The sequence below is a fragment of the Panthera tigris genome, chromosome D2, assembly GCF_018350195.1.
Source record: "Panthera tigris isolate Pti1 chromosome D2, P.tigris_Pti1_mat1.1, whole genome shotgun sequence".
NCBI classification, from domain to species: domain Eukaryota; kingdom Metazoa; phylum Chordata; class Mammalia; order Carnivora; family Felidae; genus Panthera; species Panthera tigris.
Genome location: NC_056670.1, coordinates 60,279,801 through 60,294,308, shown reverse-complemented (window position 1 = coordinate 60,294,308; position 14,508 = coordinate 60,279,801). Strand labels below are relative to the sequence as shown.

The window sequence follows — 14,508 nt, the reverse complement described above, 5'->3', positions numbered from 1 at the left end:
TGTGGCTTTTCCTCACCCAGGAACAGGCAGCAGAGGGTGTGTGTCTGTCCCCACCCCCTCTTACAGCCGCCAATGGTTACAGTTACACATTCCGATACAGACAAGCCTCTCTGACCAAAGGGGGATGGGGTGGCCAACTCTCAGAAGCCCTGGAACAAATAGTTGGCAACAGCTGTGTTCTCAGCAGACAGCAGTTGGTCGCTTGCTACTGTTTTCTCATTCCACACTAGGTTATGGGCTATAATTTAGTGCCCCTCCTTCAAACAGCAGTTCACAAAGCAATCAAGACTCTGCCACAGGGGTCTGTTGACTTTAAAAAGTCTGTCAAGAGGGCCAAAATGTGGCCAATCCCATCCCCAGCCCTCAGAGATATCCAGGATGTCCCTCAGCCACACAGCCCTGACCACATGCCTATAAGGAGAAAGCCTCTGCGAGCCCTTCCCTTCAGAAGATTCCCCTCCCCTCACTCAGAATCCCTTTAGAACGACAAAACTGTGAAGAAATCTCTGCTAACTAGCCAAATCAAAATGGAGAAGGAATAAAAGCAGTTTGGATCAAGAATCTACTCTGCCTCTCCTCCTCCCCAGCCTCTCCCCTCAGCTGTTTCCTCTAGAAGGCTTTGGAAACAGCTTTCCGGTATCTAACGGAAAATCAGAATGGCTGGCCCCAGAGAGACCTCAGGGATGCAGGGGGTTAAGAATACGGTGGCTCTGGAAGTAAGGAGCAACTAGCACACAAGCAGGGAGGACTAGAAATTTCTGCATGGGAGCTGGCCTGCTCTAGCTGCGAGACATTTTCTCAAAGGTTCCCTCCGCCCAAACAGCAGTACAACAAACCAGCTCCCACCCTTCTTCCCTGCCCAAACCCGATCCACGGATAACCAGTTCAGTTACCTGTCTAAGACCCAAAAGGAAAGGCATCCTGCAAGAGCATCGTCCACACTAACGTTTGGAACAAAGGGCTTTTAAAAGTTAAGGTCTTGGACTGAGCATTTCCCCTGGTGGGCCTGCGTGCTCCGCGGTCCCAGTGAACCGGCCTTCCTTAGCAAAGAAGAGAAAGTAAACAGAGTCCTGGGACCAGGCAGGCGCTCTCCCTCCTGCTGTCCTCGCTACTCCCCCTGCCTGGCTCCGACCCACCCCCACCTTCTCGTGACATATCTCAGACGCAGCAAAACCCAAGCTGTCTGCCAAGGGGGAAATGACATCAGTTCAGGCACAGCAGAAAAAACTCCAGACAGCTGCTGTGGAATACTGAGAAGGATGTGCTGCAAACCCACGATGGCCAGCCCTGGACCCACCTAGCACTGGAGCCTGAGACTGGAGGAGGACGGGGCTGCTCCCATCAGCTCCCCTCGGCCAGGGTGCATATAAATCCAATCTGAATCCAATAAACTGAATAAGGACTGGACTCTAGAACTCTTGAGCTATTGTTTCCTCTCCTTGGGAAAGAAAATCAAGCCCAGTGATTTTCAGTTTCACAGAAACTTTCCTGCCGCCACGCCCGCCAGAGTCAGTGCTCAATAAATAACAGTGCATTAGGTCTGGCTGTCCCGACTTTCTCTAGAGATTGAGGCAATCGGCAGGGAGGGCTTGGTGAGGCACTTTCCCCCCCACTAAGGTAGGACATGCTACCTCGGACGCTGACCTCTTGAGCCCTCACTTCTACAGGAGAGTTTATATTTCATAAACAAACTGCGCATGTACAGGTGCCAACATCTTTCCTCACTTGTCTTACAAAAGGTACAACAAGTCCCACGGCAGCCTCCAAGTTGCCAGTAAAGCAGATCATCTATATTTAAACCAACTCTTGCTTCTGAAAAGTTCACCACCCTAGGTTTGTCATGCTTTCTTCTCTAAGCTCAGTTTATGGAGAAAATGGCTAACAGCAAGCTTTGCACAAGGAGCAAAGGCCCTGGGGCTGGTGTCCTGATCTGACTTTTCCTAGTCGGTGGTGTAGGCCAGCTCTCATCTGGCCAACCTTCCCTACACAGCAGGTCACAGCCGCTCTCTCTGGCCCTGAATCCTCTAGCAAAGACAACACTAACAAAGAACAAAAGGTTCATGTTTGGATCTGTACTTGCAGAAATGACTCCTTTTGGAGGACTTTATAAATCCAAAGTTACTCTCTAATAACTTCTTAGGCTGCAAATTAATTATATTTCCCATCACTCAAACCATGTATATCTCACCTTTCTTTTTATTTTCTGCAACAGTTTTCTTCCAGTGCTATTCACCGAACGCCTCCACAGGAGTGGCACTGTGCTGGGCACGACCCAGGTACATCAGAAATGACTCTTTACAAATTAGCATCTCTCACCCCCACCTCGGACAATAAATTGGCAGTACACAACACTTACAGCATGGTGTGTTGCCAAAAGTACTTTTCGATCGTTAGTGAGTCCAGCCGGACACACGATGTGCTTGCTGCAGGTCTCCCACTGATGGTCAAGGTTGCACTGACTTTCCTGACAAGGAAATGAATGAGCCAGGCAAGCTGAGCCATTTCCTGGAGGCTCAGGAAAAAGCATGAATCGCAGCCTCGTTGCTACGGACAAGAGAAGAGGAGTGATGTGTGGAGAGAAGCGGCTTCTGCTGCTGCAGGTGTTTCGGGACTAGGAAGCCATTCTTCAGCAAACGTGTATTGTCAAGACACAGCCACAGAGGCTATCACATATGCCTGGCTCCCACCCTCACACACAGGCCAAATCAGCAGACAGGAGAACAAGAGACAGGCAGGCCTGGGTATCAAGGCACAGCTTTCAGCACCCTCCTTTCATTTCCTCAGTTCCCTGGCAACCACTGACCACCACAAAACGCATGCAGCATTATGACTTTTGTTAGCCAAACTGGAGGAAAGGGCATCCGCAGCCCTTCATGGGTAATGCTGGTCTGAACTTAACCTAGTAAGATAGTGTGGCACCTCAATTCTCTGGAAAGAGTACCATGGCGTTAGTGTACTTATTCATTCATCCCATGCCTACTGAACACCCACAAGTGTGCCAGGCACTGTTCTAGGTGCTGGGGGCACCACCAGGAGCAAAATACTCAAGGGCCCTTGGTCTGATGGGCTATGGAAACATTCCACATTTCTAAATAATATTCAGCAGCAGTGATCTCTGAATAAGTGCGATTGCAGCAAAATTACTAGAAATCCAAAAATAATTTTGTAAAAGTTCAATCTAAATTATCAAAATTGCATCATAGGCTTCCCGATTTTCCCCTAATGAATCATCTTCCTTTTATGGATGTAACCCAAAGCAGTGTTTCTAATCAGGAGCTGTCTACTTTTATCTTCTTGTAAGATTATAAAATCCTGTGTATAAGGCAGTATTAAACTCAATGCATTACACCTAGCACAGTATCACATACTCCAACAAAGTGATTGCTGATCATGACTTCTTTCTCACTAATCTCCTAATCCTTGCCTCCTGCCCTTTGCTGACTAATCCTCATTGAGCACTGAGATTTGGGGGAGGTGAGAAGAAAAAGAGATTGAACTGACAAATGTGGGCATCCCCAGGAAGGCAAGTTCACTTTTTGCCAAGTTACCACAACTCAGTGACAAAGTAGTCAGCCTTTGGATTTCAGAAGCCAGATGATCATCAGCAATTTCTACTAGTCTGGGAAAAAAGGGGTTCTTCTTTTTTTTACATTTATTTATTTTTGAGAGAGAGAGAGTGCACATGCATGCGCGCACAAGCGGGGAAGGGGCACAGAAAGGAGACACAGAATCCGAAGCAGGCTCCAGGCTCCGAGCTGTCAGCACAGAGCCGGACGCGGGGCTCGAACTCACAAACCGCAAGATCATGCCCTGAGCTGAAGTCGGACACTCAAACGGACGCTCAAACCACTCAAACGACTGAACCACCCAGGGGCCCCAAAAGGAGTTCTTTTGTTATGTAAGTGACCCAGGCTCATACATTATAGACTAAAGGTAAATCAAATCCTTCTACAATTTTAGTCATCCGCCTGACAATGAAGAATCTAATTCAATGCTGAATTCAACAGCTTAAAAAAAAAAAAAAAAAAAGGAAGTCACACTAACCAGAAATAAGCAGGATTATGTTGTCAAAATGTTGCAGTTTAACAACTGTTTATGGCTCCAAGCAATCAATGTCTGAGCCATCCGCCATCCTTCCACTGACCAACATTCTCCTCCTCAGTTTAGAAACCCCCCAAAGATAGTAATGCTGAAACCCTTTGGATTCTGATTAATTTATTATTTAAGAAGACATACTACAACAGTGGATATACGCATGGTAATGGAATTCATCCTTTCACTGCAGCTGATTTAGGAGTCTTTTGGCAATGTTTTTCTAGGCAGCCTATACATTTATAATCTTTAAATTCTGGGATGGAGGTGGGGAGAGTTATTTTTTCAGTACTGACAATGAGCCAGACTCTGTACTAGGAACTCCATTTAACCCACATCTCACTTAACAACCACAATAAACTTATGATGTAGGTATTACCCCTGTTCCGTTGCAGAAGCCGAGACATATGGACACCTTGCCCCAGGTCACACAGCTGGCCATGGGAGAGTAAGGATTTGAATTAAGTCTCTAGCTCCAAAGGCTCTTTCCTTGACAATAATAAAGGAGTCATGATACTAGACCAAAAGTTACCAATGGGGCAAACACCAGAACTGAGGGTCAGCTGAACACTGAGCAGACATGCAGATCCTGGTCAGTGCCCCAGAACCTTGTTTTATTTTATTTTTAATTTTTTAATGTTTATTTGTTTTTTTGAGAGACAGAGAGAGAATGAGAGAGAGAGAGAAGGCGAGGGTGAGAGAGGGAGGGGCAGAGAAAGAGGGAGACACAGAATCCGCAGCAGGCTCCAGGCACTCAGCTGTCAGGAAGGGGCTTGAACTCACAAACTGCCAGATCATGACCTGAGGCAAAGTCAGGATGCCAAAGTTGAGCCACCCAAGCGCCGCCCCCTCCCACCCCCAGAACCTTGTTTTAGAAGACTGACACACCAGTTCAGTATTCTGGAACATGGACAATGCCCTTAGGCCCCAGTCACCCATTCTGGCCCTCTTTGGAGCCAGAGTTCTAGGAGGTGAATGACTGGGAAAGCCCCAAAGTTCTCCTCCATTCCCAGGACACAAATGGGCTCCACGCAAGGAGCAAGCTGGAACAGAAGACCTTTCATGCCTTGGATCTCAGGTAGCCTGGGGAACTGTTCCCACACCGTGTCATGGCCGGATGAGGCTGAAGGAGACTAGGGCTGAGAGTGCGGGGTTTCTAATTTCACAATCAAGGAATGTGAAGAAAGGGTTTTGTCAGAACAGGACAGCAACTGCCAGGTTTCTAGGATAGGAGATAATCTCCAGACCTAAGGCCGTTTTTACTTCCAGGAGCTTTGGAGCAGAGGCTGCTAGGCAGACACAGAACATCTAAGATGAGAGATCATTCTTATCTTTCTCAGGCTGGGCACAGGCACGTTTAAATGCCTTCCAGTTTGGACTCAAAAACAACAACAACAACAACAAAAACCCAACAACAACAAAAAACAAAACAAAGCACAAAACCAACAAAACCCCCAGAAGCAGATACAAGCTCCAAGCCTAAACCAATGTGAGTGCCACAAGAAAAGTCCAACCAAGGCATGTCATGGATGTGAGGCTGGGCATCAGTAAAAGGATCCTGAAGTAATTATTTTGGGGAATGCCATGGGAAGCATTCCAAACCCAAAACAAAGATTTGCAGAACTTTGCCAAATAGAAATGCTAAGGACTGCTTAGCTGCCAGAAACCAAGAACATTAGCTTATCTGTGTCCTGGGGCTGGACAAAGGCCGACGTGTAGCAGGCCTGCTGAGACAAGAAAACACACCTTTCCTGGTTTCTGACTAGGACAAGGAGTTCTACAAGTCACAGGGCTTGTAGGGGTGCCTTGTAGGGTGTCTATGGATGTAGGGGTGGCTGGCTGGTTCAGTCAGAAGAGCATGCGACTCTTGATCTCAGGGTCTTGAGTTTGAGCCCCACACTGGCCATAAACACTACTTAAAAAAAAAATTAAAAAACAAAACAAAACAAAACAAACCTATGGCTGCTTTCCCACTATTGAGCCTTCCCAGGAAGACAGCTGGGCAAACAGCTCTTAACTATAGTACCCAATCACTTGCTAAACATCAAATGATACATTTCAGAGAGGGAGTACTCTAATGTATGTTGCTATCTCATTCCTTACAGGTGAAAACCGGGAACTTCAGTGAAGTTAGGTAACTCATTCAAGGACACACAGCTCGTAGGCAGTGGAGCTAGCACTTCAACCAGGACTTTTTTACTCGAAAATGGCTTAAACATGCATGGTGACGGTATTTGGATATTGTAGTCATCACTTGCACCTCATTTGTGACCCAGAAAGTCACAGTCACATCCAGCCACCCTGGCTGTCGCAGCGGGATGAGGAGGATGCACTCTTGGCTGAACTCGTCTGGCCCTGGAGGGGCTCTCCGCCCCTCTCCAGCTCACGCTCTTTTTCTCTCAAACATAAACATGAAAAAAGAAGAGAGAGACAGAGATTCGGGTACTAAAATAACATGTACGGTAGGGGTAGGAAGAGGAGCATGGTAAGCAGAGCCAAGTATAGCCCAAAACATGGAAACAAGGACACATGGGGCATCTGAGAAAGGCACAAGATGGGGCAGAGAGTGGCTGGAGGGAGCAGGTAGAGGCCCCACACACGCTGTGTCTTCGCAGAGTACCTCTGACCAGCACATTTGTTCTTTCTGATGACTACGGTAGCGCCATGAATAGCAAGGACAGGAATTTCTAGTTTACATAGTATCTTAGGCTCCCTTTTTGCTTGTTTACATCTTGGAGTTGCTCTTGTTCCCTCTGGAGGTAGAGGAGGTGGAGGGAATATACCTATTTCAAAGGTCTATTAAATAGAGAGAGAGAAATAAAAGAAGCAGAAGGGGATGATGGAATCTCAAGAAAATTCCTCTAGGTAGTTAAGTTCTGACCCAGCTATCTTGTCTGAGAAAAAAAAAGAAAGAGAGAAAGTAGCAGAAGCTGAACCAGTTTAACAACAGCGTCCTAAGGTTTCTGGCTTTCCTCCCCCCCAACAAGCAAATCCTACTGTGTTGACAATCAATCACTCCACAAATATTTATTGCCTTCCTAAATGGACATTTACTGCCTTCTCCGGAGAGTGCAGGGGTCTCTGAAACTCACCGCTGTCACTGAGTTAATGGGCTGCCACTGGATCTGCAACTCCAGCTTTATCAAGTACAACAGCAGCCTTGTTTGTTTTTGTACCGAAATGCCAGATTCGTTTTTCCTGCCCTGAAAACAGTTCAACCCAAACTAAACCAGCAAGGAACCAAGAATTACATGCAAATCAGCACGCTCTGGCTCGCTGCTGTCTCCCCACCCACCCACCCCACCCCCCCCAACACGTTTCATGTCTCTTCCCAAACCGCTCTCTAAACTGAAGATTGGAATAAGAACAAAATGAGGGACAAGGGTCACATCCAGTACCTGATCACACTCAGATGTAACTCCATTAGGAAAATTAGTCTTCATGGTCTCCACTAAATCTGATTTCATCTTTCCCTTTTGTTGCAACTTTGAGCAAGACAAAAAGAGATGGGATCCACTTCAGGCAGGAACACGGCTGCAATGGTGGCAGGTCCACAGAAAGGGCTAACAGCAAAGTCCTTTTATTAAAGGCACCTCAACTCTGAGTCCTGGAAGTAGCTCATCGGACCCTCTAGATGCAAGGTCGTAAGAGTGATTATTCGCACTGTCCAAACAGAGACCATCTTGGTTGTGGAAAATCTGCCCACTCTTTTATGTGCTCATAAGCTCAGCAAAATGATTTATTCTCAGGCCTAACTCCTCCTCTAAAGTAGAAGCAACTTAAAGGCAAGAGGTCTTTCACTTCTGTGTCCCTCAGAATACCAAGCGATGCCTTGCACTAAGTAGGCCCTCAAAAAAGACTGGTACATGGATAAATAGACATATGACTAAAGAGAAGATTGTAACAATGAAGCTAATACAGCTGAATCCCCAGACAGTAGCGCGGGTGACATTTTCCTGGTCACAGAAACCCAATAAACAGCTAAGAGATCGGGAGAGCATGTGGATGTGACTGCAAACTCATGAGGTTGGACACGGGGATTGGGAAACCCTTCGTCTCATTATCTGTACATCTATAATTTCTCTGCTGAGGAATTCAAAGCATTTAAGCCATCTCAAAAGCAAAATTCCCTTACTCAAGATAGAACTGGGGCGTGATCTAACCCCATTAGTTTTTCGATTAGGGGGACTGGGCTGAAGCGGCTTCTGGTTCTGTCACTGGTTCTGTCACCGGTTCACCGGATAATTCCATTAAGCAACACCTAAAAGATGCCCTTTTTTTGCATAAAGGATTGTGAAACTTAAGGTCTAGCTGGAAACACAGCTCCTGGCAACATGTCTTCCTTCATTTCCTGGATCTTACGTAAATTACATATCACCTCCTCTCTCCTTAGGCTATTTGATAACCAATCTACTCCAGGTCTAAGAGTTCATGGTCAAAAGCACCAGAAGAAAACATTGAGACAATTTATCCCTCCCATAAGTTGCAGGGGGGTGGAAAAGCTTCTGGAACATACATATCTACGCCCCAAGTAAAATGATGACTAAGGGTGGTGAAACTGGAGAGGGTATCACAGCAGATAAATCCGCTGGTCCTTTCGTCATATAATGCCTGACCACAGGCCACACCTGAACCCGGTACTCCCAGGCCACAGAGAGTAAGGCAACATGGATGACAACAGTAAGTGACTCTACTTCAAAACCACCTTGACCCAAGGGTCCAAACCATGGAGCACTAGAGCAAAGCGGAAGTAGGCAGAGATACGCTACAATATAGCCCTAAAGCTTAGGAAGAGAAAAGCTACAAGTGCCTTTGAGAAAGCATCCCCCATCATGGCAAGAAGGAAAGTCAGTGCAAGCCACAGGCCCTTCCTGAAAAAAATTAGCAGGCACCTGTATCTTTGTACTTATATCCATTGTTCCAAAATCTTTCACTTTATTCAAGATGCACATTCCGGACAAGGTGTTCTCAATACTGAAGAAAAGGTGGCGCTAAGCGCTGAAAGACACAATAAATCATCATCCTTGTAGAATTCAAGGTTTATAAACTACTTTCACATCCATTTTAGTTGTTCCTTACATCAGTTGTTAATAGGGCTAGACAGGGGCGCCTGGGTGGCTCAGTCGGTTAAGCGGCCAACTTCGGCTCAGGTCATGATCTCATGGTCCGTGAGTTTGAGCCCCGCGTCGGGCTCTGTGCTGACAGCTCAGAGCCTGGATCCTGCTTCAGATTCTGTGTCTCCCTCTCTCTCTGACCCTCCCTCGTTCATGCTCTGTCTCTCTCTGTCTCAAAAATAAACATAAAAAAAAAAATTAAAAAAAAAAAATAGGGCTAGACAGTTTTTACTATCCCCACTTGCCAGACAATACAGGGAATGTCTGAAAATGTGCAGCCTAAGACCAGCCTTCAAGTTTCCTTCCTTCCTTCTTTCTTTCTTTTTCTTTCTTTTTTTCTTTTTAACATTTACTTGTTTTTGAGAGACAGAGAGACAGAGTGCAATCAGGGGAGGGGCAGAGAGAGAGGGAGACATAGAATCGAAAGCAGGCTCCAGGCAATGAGCTGTCAGCACAGAGCCCAAGATGGAACTCGAACCCACGAACTGTGAGATCATGACCTGAACTGAAGTCCGGTACTTAACCGACTGAGCCACCCAGGCGCCCCTCTCTTTTTTTTTTAAAGCAAGCTCCACACCCAGTACGGAGTCCAATGTGGACTTGAACTCACAACCCTGAGATCATGACCTGAGCTGAGATTGAGTCAGACACTTAACTGACTGAGCCACCCAGGCGCCCCCGGACTTAGGGTTTCTGACTGAAGGGACAGAGGTCTTCCCATGGAACCTCAGTGAGTAACACTACCAAGGGGGAGATTTTCCTTTAAACTAGACTCTGTTGGGGCTCTGGCATTCTCCTGTGCTACCACCTATTCTCCTGACCCTAGATCAATTGCTTAACTTCTCCGAGATGGCTGCTTACCTTGATCAGCACTGTCCAGAGACGGTTCCAAGGCAGCCATTTCTGCGATAAGGGGCCCATGTGGTCAAAGAAGCCTGCCATCTCTCTTGGAGACTCACGATGCATGGGCTTTACAGTTAAGCCTGTGAGGAGTCTCACAGTTAAGAAGACTGTTCAACCTGAAATCTCCTACATTTCAAACAGCACAGCCTTTCTTTCTTACTGAGCATCTGTTCATAGCATCATTATCGCTGTGGTATCTGTCAGCCTCCAAATCCTATGTTCCATTTCTCCCTCAGCAGCTTTGCTCATCTGCTATGAACCCCCCAGTACTGTACCTTGAGGGCAGGCATAGTCAGCCAGGCCATGCGGGGACATGCGGCTTAGGCCCCTGGAGAGGTGAAAGAGGAGAAAATGAGCTGACAGGTCTCCTCATTTTCCCAAGTTTCTCTGAACATTTGTGCAATCTCAGATAAGAGGAGGATTTCCCCCCAATTCTCCCTACACTAGAAATTGAGGGCAAAAGTCCTAAGTTAATCTTTCACTTCACACACTGGAGAGAGGTTAGAAACGGATATCCACCGTGACAAGATGACAAAGAAGTTTTGAAGGGGGGGGGGAAGGGTTTGCCATGACCGTAACTCCACCACAAGACCTGGTCAAGTGAAAGCTGTAGCTGGAAGAACACCTCTGACACCCACAGGACTGAAGGGTGGTCTTGGGGAACAACTTTTTTTAAAGCAGTGGAATGCTTTGTGAGGACTGGGTACTTACGAAAACTGAAGAACTGTCATACATCAGCTGAATTTTCTAAGTGGCATTTTTACCTCCAGATCTAATTTAAATTCTCACGTGCAAGAGTCCATCCTATAACACTAAGCAATTATTGTCAATTTTTTAGGGTGTAAAATGGTATGGCGGTTATGTTGAGCAACAAAATTCTTTTATCTTTTAGAGAATCAAATGGAGGGGCGCCTGGGTGGCGCAGTCGGTTAAGCGTCCGGCTTCAGCCAGGTCACGATCTCGCGGTCCGTGAGTTCGAGCCCCGCGTCAGGCTCTGGGCTGATGGCTCGGAGCCTGGAGCCTGTTTCCGATTCTGTGTCTCCCTCTCTCTCTGCCCCTCCCCCGTTCATGCTCTGTCTCTCTCTGTCCCAAAAATAAATAAAAAACGTTGAAAAAAAAAATTTAAAAAAAAAAAAAAAAAAAGAGAATCAAATGGAACTCTTCATGGCCAAAATGATATGAAGTCGGCAGTCTTCTTCAAAATAACTTCGCTGGGCATGAATAGAAGTGAAAATAGATATAGACAAAACAAGACAGGCCACGACAAGAAATGGCTGAAGTTGGGTGATGGGAACATGGGGGTTCATTACACCGTTCTCTTTATTTTCGTACATGCTCAAAACTTTCCATAAAAAAGGTATCTAATGGATTCTATTCTAAACAGTGTCTGCTCTTGACCCAAAGTAATATTAAGCTTTACAGAGCAATTGAAAGAACTAAGGAATACCAAAAGGTCAAGTGATGAAAGAAAAAAAATAGATAAACTGGACTTTCCCCAAATGAAAAACAACTGTGCTTCAAAGGACACCATCAAGAAAGTGAAAAACAAAACAAAACAAAACAAAAACTACTGAATGGGAAAAATATTTGCTAATCATTTATCTGACAAGGGACTCATATAGATTCTTAACTGTGAGACTCCTCAGAGGCTTAACTGTAAAAGCACACTCATTGTGACTCTCCAAGAGAGAAGGCAGACTTCTTTGGCCACATGGGCCCCTTATCACGCAAATGGCTGCCTCAAAGCCTTCTCTGGGCAATGCTGATAGGAGGAAGCAGCCAACTCAGAGAAGTTAAGCAACTGGTCCAGGGTCATGAGAATAGGTGACAGCATGGTAGAATGCCAGAGCCCCAGGAAAGGCTAATTTAAAGGGAAATCCCCTCAACAGTCACTCACTGGGATTCCATACGAAGACTTGTTTCCCTTTAGTCTGAAAAGGGACTCTAAAATGGGCAAAGAATGAATCAGACATTTCTCCAAAGAAAATGCACAAATGGTCAATAAGAACATGAAAAGATGTTCCACATCACTAGTCATTAGGGAAATGCAAATCAAAACCAAAATGAGATACTGCTTCACACCCATTAGGATGGTTATGATGAGAAAAGGCAGACAATAACAAGCGTTGGAGACAATGTAGAAAAATTGGAACCCTCATAATTGCTAGTGGGGAATGTAACATGGTACAGCCACTTTGGAAAATAGTCTGGCAGTTCTTGAAAAAACCTGACACAGAGTTCTCACATGACCAGCAATTCTACTCCTAGGTATATCCTAAGAAAAGTGAAAACATATGCCAACACAAAAACTTGTATACCAACGTTCATAGCATTATTCATAAAAGCCCAAAAGTGGAAAAAGCCCAAATGTCTGAGTTGACCAATGGATGAATAAAATGTGTTGCACCCATACAACAGGATATTAATGGTAAGGAAGAAAGTACTAACCCATGCTACAACATGGATGAACCCTGAAAACATTATGCTAAGTGAAAGAAGCCATTCACAAAACACTACCTGGTGTTAAGATTCTATTTGCAAGAAATGTCCAAAGTGGGACAATCCACAGGGGTAGAAAGTAGATTAGTGGGTAGTAGACTGGGGTTCGGGGGGTCTTTGGAAGGGAACTAACTGATATAGGGTTTCTTTTTGGGATGATGAAAATGTTCTGTTGGGTTGTTTTTGGGTTTTGTTTTGTTTTGTTTTGTTTTGTTTTGGGGGTGCACACATGCACACGAGCAGAGAAGGGGCAGAAGGAGAGAGAGAGATTCCTAAGCAGGCTCTATGCTCAGCACGGGCCCAACACAGGGCTCAATTCCATGACTCTGGGATCATGACCTGAGCCAAAATCAGGAGTCTGACACTCACCCGACTGAGCCACCTGGGCTCCCCGAAAACGTTCGGAAATAGATAGTGGTGACAGCAGCCCAATCTTGTGAACACGCTAAAAAACACTGCATTATACACTCTAAGAGGGTGAACTTTACAGTATGTGAATTGTAGCTCAATAAAGCTGTTATTGTTTTTTTTTAAAGCCTCAGAAACCATCCTCACCTCAGAACAGGAAGTACAGTACACCTCAGGACAGGACGCTGTGTGCAGAGAGCATACAGACCTGCATGTGGTCTAGCACTGCGGTCAGAGCGGGTGTCCAACTGCAACTCCCACACCCAAGGCAAGGCACACTTCTTTGCTGGTGGTGACCCCACGCTTCCTCATTCAGGAGGGCACAGTGATGTACAAAACAGGATAACAGTGTATATTCCAACTTACCTGCTCTAAGAATAAACAACTTCATACTTATTATTAGAAAACAATTGGTGGGGGCGCCTGGGTGGCTCAGTTGGTTAAGCATCCGACTTCGGCTCAGGTCGCGATCTCACAGTTCGTGAGTTCGAGCCCCGCGTCAGGCTCTGTGCTGACAGCTCAGAGCCTGGAGCCTGTTTCAGATTCTGTGTCTCCCTCTCTCTGACCCTCCCCCGTTCATGCTCTGTCTCTCTCTGTCTCAAAAAATAAATAAACGTTAAAAAAAAAAAAATCAAAAAAAAAAAAAGAAAAACAATTGGTGGAAAAACACCTCTCATCAGACTGCCAAGGCTGGTGATATGGAAGTCACATGCCTTTTGGACTAGGGGCTTACTAAAATATACTCTTAAATTCCTCCACTGGAAACAGATCTTGGGTCAGTCAGGGGATAAGAAGCCTTAATGCCTCCCAAAGCTTTAAAAAAAAAAAAAATAATAATAATAATAAAATTATTAATTTAATAATTAAATAATTTAATAATTAAGTTATTAAATAATAAAAATTAAATTATATATTATATAAAATACTAATAATTAAATATTATTATATAGGCTAATATTTACCGAGTAATTACTATGTACAGGCACTATTCTAAGTGCTCTATAAGTACTAACCCAATTTATAAGTACAATAACTCAATTAACCCGCACAGTAACCCTATAAGCTAGGTGTTATTATCCCATTTTACAGATGAGGAAACTGAGTCAATTAACTAGCCTAAGGGTATATGGAGGCAGTGTGGCTCCAGAGTCTGCACTCTCAGTGAAGATACTTCCAAGTATCCCTTCTCCTAGGATGACCACCACGAAAGGGTGGTTGGTTAGACTTGTGTGCCACACAGCAACTGGCCAACAGTTGCAAGCCACCTGCCTGACATCTTCCAGGGGGCTATAAACCACTTCCTTCAGCACCTGAGCAGGCATAGCTATGCTTCTCCAGCTCCAGGTACACTGCTCTAGAGTGAATTCTGTTCCACAGCACACAGGGAGGAGACTGGAAGCTTAGCAAATCAGAGACCTATATAAGGCTTTCGAGAAAGAAAACTGAAATGTACCCCACGGGCCTGTGTTGTCAGAAGGCACATCTTCTAGAA

General features: G+C 45.3%; 1 protein-coding gene and 1 non-coding gene across 7 annotated transcripts in view; one reads left to right on the top strand and one right to left on the bottom strand.

Moving 5' to 3' along the window:
- The window catches only part of WBP1L (WW domain binding protein 1 like), an 85,915-nt gene that overhangs the window by 34,993 nt on the left and 36,414 nt on the right, over positions 1 to 14,508 (bottom strand). The window contains exon 1 of one of the 6 annotated variants that reach the window (XM_042961182.1): positions 894 to 3,685. The exons of the other annotated variants lie outside the window; for them this stretch is intronic. Within the exon in view, the coding sequence (XP_042817116.1) occupies positions 894 to 920 (27 nt within the window). The 5' untranslated portion in view covers positions 921 to 3,685. Of the gene's footprint in view, positions 1 to 893; positions 3,686 to 14,508 lie in introns of those variants that run through there. 6 annotated transcript variants of the gene reach the window in all.
- Positions 6,897 to 6,977, top strand: LOC122232241. Its single transcript, XR_006209580.1, has one exon. It is a non-coding gene; the product is annotated as a small nucleolar RNA SNORD20 (small nucleolar RNA).